Source organism: Zingiber officinale, chromosome 3A (assembly GCF_018446385.1).
Source record: "Zingiber officinale cultivar Zhangliang chromosome 3A, Zo_v1.1, whole genome shotgun sequence".
Classification (NCBI taxonomy): Eukaryota; Viridiplantae; Streptophyta; class Magnoliopsida; order Zingiberales; family Zingiberaceae; genus Zingiber; species Zingiber officinale.
Window position 1 is genome coordinate 80,974,611 of NC_055990.1, and position 7,871 is coordinate 80,982,481.

The window sequence follows — 7,871 nt, forward strand, 5'->3', positions numbered from 1 at the left end:
AATATAACAATTGATATTGTGTTGCTGGAGATCATCAAGTGGCCGACCCCTCTCCCTCTCTTCCCTTTTCTCTCTTTTGCTCCTTTATGGTGGTGGTGGCCGAATTCTAGACACTACAACAAAATCCCTCATAGACATCAGTGGAACAATAATAGTTTTAAGCAAAAACCGATGTCTTTGAGTATTTTACACCAGTTTTTCTAAAAACCGATGTCTATGAGCGCTGAATTTCACTCATAGACATCGGTTTTTTAGCCGATGTCTATGAGCGCCTTTTTTTCGTTAATAGACACCTATTTTAACAGCGGTTTTTAAAACCCGGTGTTTATGATAAATAAAATAATTTAATTTTTCCACCCATACTTAGCCAAAATTTACAACACTTCCCTCCAAACCTAAACCTATATCGCACCGTCCTTCCCCTTGCTAGATCGACGCCCCCTTCCTCTCCGATCAAGATCAACACACGACTCCCTTGTGAGGTCTGTGGAAAACGACCACATCCATATCCTCTTTCCCCTTCTCTTCTCCTCTCCCTTCCGTCTTTGCCCTCTCGCGGGTTGCTCCATCTCTTAGGCTTTCTTCTCCTCATGCTTTCTGGGTTCTGGTTTCTCCGTCTTTTCCTCATGCTTCCTGGTGCTTAGGGTTTCTGCTCCTTCGTCGTCTGCACATTTTGCACCTCGCCTAGGGATATTTCCAATGACGACGTCCTCGACCGCTTTCGCTCTCATTCTTGCCATCATCCTTCTGCTTGTCGCCCCCTTGTCACCTGGGAACTGCGCATCGACTGGAGAAGGTAACGCTCTCTTCTTCTCTTTCGGTGCGTCGGGAAAAAATCAGAGCTTCGCCACGGAGTTTGCCCTCTATGGCGATGCTGAGATGAATAGCTTGGAGGTGAGGGTGACGCGTGCGGCGAACGAGAGCTCCGGGCTTATGATTTACTAGAAACCAGTCAGATTCTTCGGCACCAAGCCCGGGTTCTCTTCTTCCTTCTCGTTCTCTGTTTGGCCCGGCAATGGCGGAGGCCTAGCTTTCTTTTTATCTCCGATCAGCGTTCCCTTGGAACCGGCGAATGGCGACTGGTCTAGGTTATCAACCAGTGTCGTTGCAGTGAAGTTCGTGATGGCAGCAAGCCTCGTCGAAGTCGATGTTGGCGGAGAACTTTTGACAAAAAGCAATAATCTTTCTGACGATGGTTTGCTTCTCATCCTCAGCAGAGGAGAAAAATTGCATTCTTGGATTGATTACGACGAAGAATTGAAGAGAATAGAGGTCAGGCTTTGCCAGGATAAGGATCCGAAGGAAGCAGCCCCTTCGATCTCTCACTCTATCGATTTGTCTTACATGTTGTGGAGGGAGGCGTCCTGGGTGGGTTTATCTTCCTGGAGTGGCAATTCTAGTCATGGCAGTAGCATATACTCATGGAATTTTATAGAGAAGAGTAAGCTCTGTACTTGCACAATTCCAGTTTATTCTGCATTAATGCTTAGCAGCTTCAGGCATTCATATGACTGATGATGAAAGCAAATTAATTGTTCTATAATATAAGTACAGGATTGTTATATCAAAAAATTCATGCTAAAAAAATTTAGTAAAAAATATTTATGGACTCAGTGCATCTTTTTTTAACTAATAAATTGTAAAATAGTTTCCTTGTTTCCCATTCTTTAGGTTATCCTTTGATTGTTACTGCTTCATGGCATCATGAATGTTTTGTTTGGTCTATTAAGTTGTTTGGCTGTGGTTAATTTCTGCTCTTGTTTGAAATAAGAAAATGGTTTTGGTGCTGAGTGAATAGGAGAAATACTAATATACATGTATCCTGATTATATTTGCCCCTCTCATGGAAATTACTATATATTTCTTGTTCCTATTTAACTTTTACAATTCATTTCTGATTATTTTTCATTGTGCGTTGTATTTGTTTGCCTAGTTCCTGTTTGCTACTTTGTAGACAAGTCTCAATTCTTAATCAGGATTGGACAGGATGTGCTGCATGATGTATTTAAAAGGATACTTATTTCATAATATAGTGATATTCATCGCCTATTCTCATAGAAATTGTTTTGACAGGATTTGTGACCGAGCAGGAGTTTTTCCGACTTGCAGGCATCACTCACTAATGATGCTACTGTATCTATCAACAGATGCTTGTGGATTCCTGAAGGTTCTATTCTTGGTATGCCGAAGCAAAAAAATAAAGTTGGATTATTTTGATCAAGTTCATCAAACTAAAATTTTTGTTATTCTTCTGTGATACTAATAGGTGTTGCATTTTCAAAGCATCTAGTGCAGATCTATGCTTTTAATCTAAATGAAGAATTACGACAACATTTGGAGGTCAGTTAATAGTTATAGTGTTTGTCAACCATATATATGATGATGATGATAGCATCTTGTTCTGCAGATTGATGCTCATATAGGCAGTGTTAATGACATTGCCTTTTCCTATCCCAAGAAGACTCTCTCGATCATCACTTGCGGCGATGACAAGGCAATTAAAGTGAGTAAAACCATGTGGTTGATCAGTCAGAAGATTGTACAAGAAGAATTGTATGTTCTTAACAGGTTCCGTTGCATGATGAATAGGTGTGGGATGCTTCAACTGGACAGAAACAGTATACATTTGAAGGCCATGAAGCCCCTGTTTATTCTGTTTGTCCTCACTTCAACGGGTCTATCCATGTATGTATTTGCTCTGCTACATACTGTTTCTATTCAATTTAGTTTATTTCTAGTGTTTCATTATTTCTATCTGTGAAGTTTTTCTTCTCAACTTCAACTGATGGTAAAATCAAAGCATGGAGCTATGAGGGTTTGATATCTAGAGTTGCCTATGAAGCTCCTGGCCACTGGTGCACAACAATGGCATATAGTGCAGATGGAACAAGGCTTTTTTCATGTGGAACAAGTAAAGATGGGGATTCACATTTAGTTGAGTGGAATGAGACTGGAACTATTAAGCAGACATACAATGGCTTTAGAAAACACTCATTGGGAGTTGTTCAGTTCGACACAACTCGGAACCGCTTCTTGGTTGCAGGGGATGAATTCCAGATTAAGTTTTGGGATATGGATAACACTGATATACTGACTACTACTGATGCAAATGGAGGACTTCCTGTTAGTAGCTTAATCTACGTTAGCTTTTCTTGTATATTTCTTGCAGTTCAAACTTTGAGTTTGTATGCAACTCTTATTTCTCCATGCCAGGCATTTCCTCAACTGAGATTCCAGAAAGATGGTTCATTACTTGCTGTTACGACTAGTGATAATGGAATTAAAATCCTGGCAAATGCTGATGGACAACGGGTTTTAAGGATGCTTGAGGTTTCACGTAGTGTTTCTAAACAATCTAATTCCAATGTGAAGGTAATATTCAGCAACTACTCAAAGTGAATATTGTGTTTACAAAATTTTATATGACATGAGCAAAATCTGCAGGCTGTTGTGGATAGTACTAGAGCTGCTGATGTCAAGCCAAGGATTCCTGAAGAAACTGAAAGAATCAGAAGCTGGAAGCTAACTGAGATTGTGAATGTTGGGCATCTTAAAACTTTGCGTTTGCCCGATTCAACATCAGCAGTGAGCAAGGTTGTGAGATTGATATACACCAATTCTGGATGCAGTTTACTAGCACTTGGTTCCAATGCAGTGCATAAACTCTGGCAGTGGCCGTGCGATGAACGAAATCCATCGGGCAAGGTCAGAAAGAAACAGTTGTAAGAAATTATCTATTTGCTATAAGCCTAGTGCTGATTGTTTGCTTTGCTTGTTCAGTCAACTGCATCTGTTGCTCCTCAGCTCCGTCAGCCACCAAATGGTATTCTTATGACCAATGAAAGGAGTGATAACAATCCAGAAGAAGCAACTACTTGTATTGCTTTATCTAAGAATGACTCTTATGCAATGTCTGCATCAGGTGGAAAAGTTTCTCTGTTAAATATGAGGACTTTTAAGGTGCGTAGCCATGAATTGATTTTACTCTTGCTACCAAAAATGGAGAAACCAAACCGACTAAACTGACTAAATTGAAACATATCTTTCAGGTTATAACCACTTTTATGCCAACCCCACCGGCAGCCACGTCTTTAGCATTTCATCCTGAAGATAATAACATGACTGCTGCTGGAATAGAAGATTCTAGTATTTTGATCTATAATATTCGGATTGATGAGGTTCATAATCTCGTGCTTTCTATTTGTCAAACTATGTCGATTCTTGATGCCTTCTATAGTTTGTATTGCTTTTGAAATTCAATAGGTAACTTCCTCTTTTGCATTACTTTGAAATCATTGTCTAAAATGTCACTTTCTTGTAGGTGAAAATCAAACTCAAGGGCCACCAAAAAAAGATAACCGGTCTTGCATTTTCCCCTTCACTAAATGCTCTCGTGTCTGCTGGAGCCGATGCTCAGGTGTGCAGATAAAAAATAATTCATTGTCGACCATATCTCCACTTGCGTTCCGAGTCATATTTTAAAGTTGTATCTGCTAACATCTTCGCTTCTAATGTATATTCTAACCCCTTTACTTGGTGATTATATGCAGCTTTGTGTTTGGAGCATAGGAAGTTGGGAGAAGAAAAACTCCCGCTTTATCCAGGCGTTTACTGGATGTACATCTCCATTAGTTGGGGACATCCAAATTCAATTTCACAGTAATCAGACACATCTGTTGGTTGTTCACGAAAGGCAAATAGCTATCTATAACAGTAAACTCGATTCTTTGTGTTGGGTTAGTTCTTTGTGTTGACCAGAATATCACTTAGTATTAGTCACTTTGTTAAGATTAAGAGAATTATACTTTTCAAGTAGCATTTATTTCTTCTTTGTCATCTATTACCAACATATTTTTTATTTTTATAACTTTTGTCAAAATGAGTAATTTAACATTTTTTGGGTATTGATTTGTTTTCTTTATGTGCTTATTTCTTAATAATTTTTCTCATTGACCAAGAAGTTTTTGGACATGTTATTTTACTCTACATTATTACTATTTCTTTCATTAGATGTTGAGATTGTGGAAATTTCCTATGCAGCGTCTTTCAGATATTTTAAAGGTAAATGGATGTATTCAGGAACTCCAACTAAACAGTTCAGGTATTGGAGATGAGGTTGTTTAATTTTACTTGTTGCAAGTTCCGATTGTTTGTTTCTTGAGGAAGAAAATGATTCTTGATTCTGATAAAGTCTGAATGCTAAATATGTTATGTAGGGTGCAAGGGTTATTGCAGATATGCTGAAAGAAAATCAAACTTTACGTATACTGGAACTTAACAATAATATGATTGAATATTCTGTATGACCTTATTCTTGGGCAATCTTTCATGTTTTTTTATGAAATTCCTAGATCTTTTACACTTTGTTTCTGGTGTCCTTACTCCTTACACCTTATTTCCATGTGAAATTTTATAGGGTTTTGCAAGTCTTGCTGGAGCACTAGTTGAGAATAAGGCAATTCGATCTATACATCTCAAGCTAATAAGACTTACACACACTTAGATTTCTATCCATGCAGTTCTTTCTTGCAGATTTAATTTCTTCATCAGATCTGTTGGCTTTCCAGTATTTATTGATTGTACTACTTCTCAGTAATTATGTAAAACTATATTTCTTCTTGTTTAGGAAAAATAACACTTATAGATATTGGCAACAATGAGATTGGTCCCAAAGGCGCCTTTAGCATCACTGAGTTTGTTAAGAAAACTAAGTCCTTGCTACGGCTGAATCTTTACATGAATGACATTGGCGATGCGGTGTGGTTATTGACTATTGTTGCTTTATGCTCTGTTGCTTCACTTCTGAAACATAAATTATCATCTAAGGTGCATATATATATCTCATTGGAAATCATATAAATGAATTGATGTTACTCATCTTTATTGCTGCTGAGGAATTTATTTACTTTCCATGTACTCTTAGTAATAAAAGTGAATTTATTATTTGCAAACTAAAAGTGAATTTATTTACTTTTCATGTACTCTTAGTGGCAAACAGTTATGCCATTTGGGCTGACTACTAGTGAATTGAATTTGATAGATTAAATTGCTGTTTATGTAGTTAGATTAAAATTTTTGGTTTGGATTATATTAAGTTCCCAGGAATGATAGATCTATCACTATATGATATGGTTGAGATAAATGATGAATGTTTTTCTTTTTAAGCATTCCAATTAGTCATCTTGTTACCTAGTGCTCTTACTACTTTTTCAACTATGATTTTTAGTCTTGGTTTACTAATATATTATTTATGTGTTTTTACAGTTTACAAATCTCAAGTACTCCATAGTTGAAATTGATGAAGTGCGGTTCGAGTGGGCTGAATGCATGCTAGATTACATTTGAAGTGCGGTTCTACCTTGATGTGTTATTAAAAGAATGTTCTACCTTGATTTTGATATCTATTAGCTAGCTTTTGATGTAAAAAGAATATTTGGGTATTTTATGGATATTGTTGTAAGAAGATTATTTATATAATTTGTGAATATTTGTGTATTTTATGGATATTGTTGAATGAAGAATATTTGTATAATTTGTGAATATTTGTGTTTTTTTTTTATTATTGTCGATTTTTCATTATTTCGGAAATCAAATTTGTGCTGTTAAAAAATATACATATTACATCGGTTTTCCACTGCTGCAAAATCGGTGTTATTAACTAATATTACATCGGTCATTTACCGCTGCCAAAACTAGTGTTATTAACATACAATATTACATCGGTTTTACATCGTTGATGAAACGGTGTCGTTAAGTGATACTACACCGGTTTTAACCCGATGTCTAAAATGACAGACTTTTAACATAGGCTTCATAGACATCGGTCGAAAATGAAATAGACACCGGTGGAAAACCGATGTCTATGAAGGTTTTTGTTGTAGTGAGAGAAGGAGGAGAAGCTTTCCGGGTGGTGTTCGTCTTGGAGGATCGTCGCCCACACGACGACTAAGAGGAGGCGAGGGATACGGCAGAAGATCTCGAGGTTTTTAGCATACAAGGAAGAGGTATAACTAGTATTTAATTTCCTCTTCATACTAGTTAATTTTTCTTTGTATAAATACCAAATACAAGAGGCATTCGATTCTTTTTTTTCGAATTTAATTTCGATGTTGTGTTCTTTTTCTTTTTCCTTGTGATTTGATTGTTCCTTTTGGTTAACCTAGAGTTATATAAGGAAATTAAATATTAACTTTCCTTAAAAGGCTTTGTCTAGTCGGTGGTGGTTGCTCCCATATCCAAGAAGGCCAAGTGCCTCGCCATGCAGCACTGGAAGCCAATTTTGGAAACTAATATTTAATTGAATTTATAACCTAGGTGATTTGGATCAAACGTGTTAAGTTCCGCAGGAGATCCAAATCTAAATCTAAAAGAACATATAAGTTAAACTTGGAATCAAACATGTTAAGTTCCGCAGGAGATACAAGTTTAACTTAAAAGAACACATGGTAGCTAGGAAAGGTTCAGATCACGTACAAAATTTTTGTACAATGGAGTCATTGGGTTTTCCGAGTAGCAACCAACAATTGGTATCAGAGCTAGGGTTTTGCCTCTGTGTATTTGGTTTTAGTTTAATTATGCACATGTCATACATAATTTAGGCAGGTTAATAGTAGGATGTGCTAACTTTGTGGATGCAGGATCCAACTATTATGGCTTATAGTTATTATGTGTGTGATTGGACCCTTGGACATGTCAAGGGCATTTATTATGTGTGCATGATTGTATTATAAAATACAGCAGGAGCTGTATTTAGTTTTATTAGGATTTTATTTTTTGATCTAGATACATGTACATTCCTTTAATGGAATATAGGATCGATGGATGTAAATTTTATTTTATGTTCGATCTAGTTTACATGTACATTCCATCGA

The 7,871-nt window shown here is 36.8% G+C and overlaps 1 protein-coding gene across 1 annotated transcript; it reads left to right on the forward strand.

The window, feature by feature from the left end:
- Positions 1–1,122: 1,122 nt before the first annotated feature.
- LOC122050495 (protein TPR3-like) lies at positions 1,123–4,754 on the forward strand. The gene is made up of 12 exons (XM_042611392.1): positions 1,123–1,499; positions 2,091–2,179; positions 2,267–2,340; positions 2,408–2,503; positions 2,590–2,685; positions 2,764–3,123; positions 3,214–3,366; positions 3,445–3,705; positions 3,781–3,960; positions 4,050–4,178; positions 4,322–4,417; positions 4,551–4,754. Exons 1-12 carry the CDS (start codon positions 1,123–1,125, stop codon positions 4,752–4,754), a joined length of 2,115 nt encoding a protein of 704 aa, XP_042467326.1.
- The last annotated feature ends 3,117 nt before the right edge of the window (positions 4,755–7,871 follow it).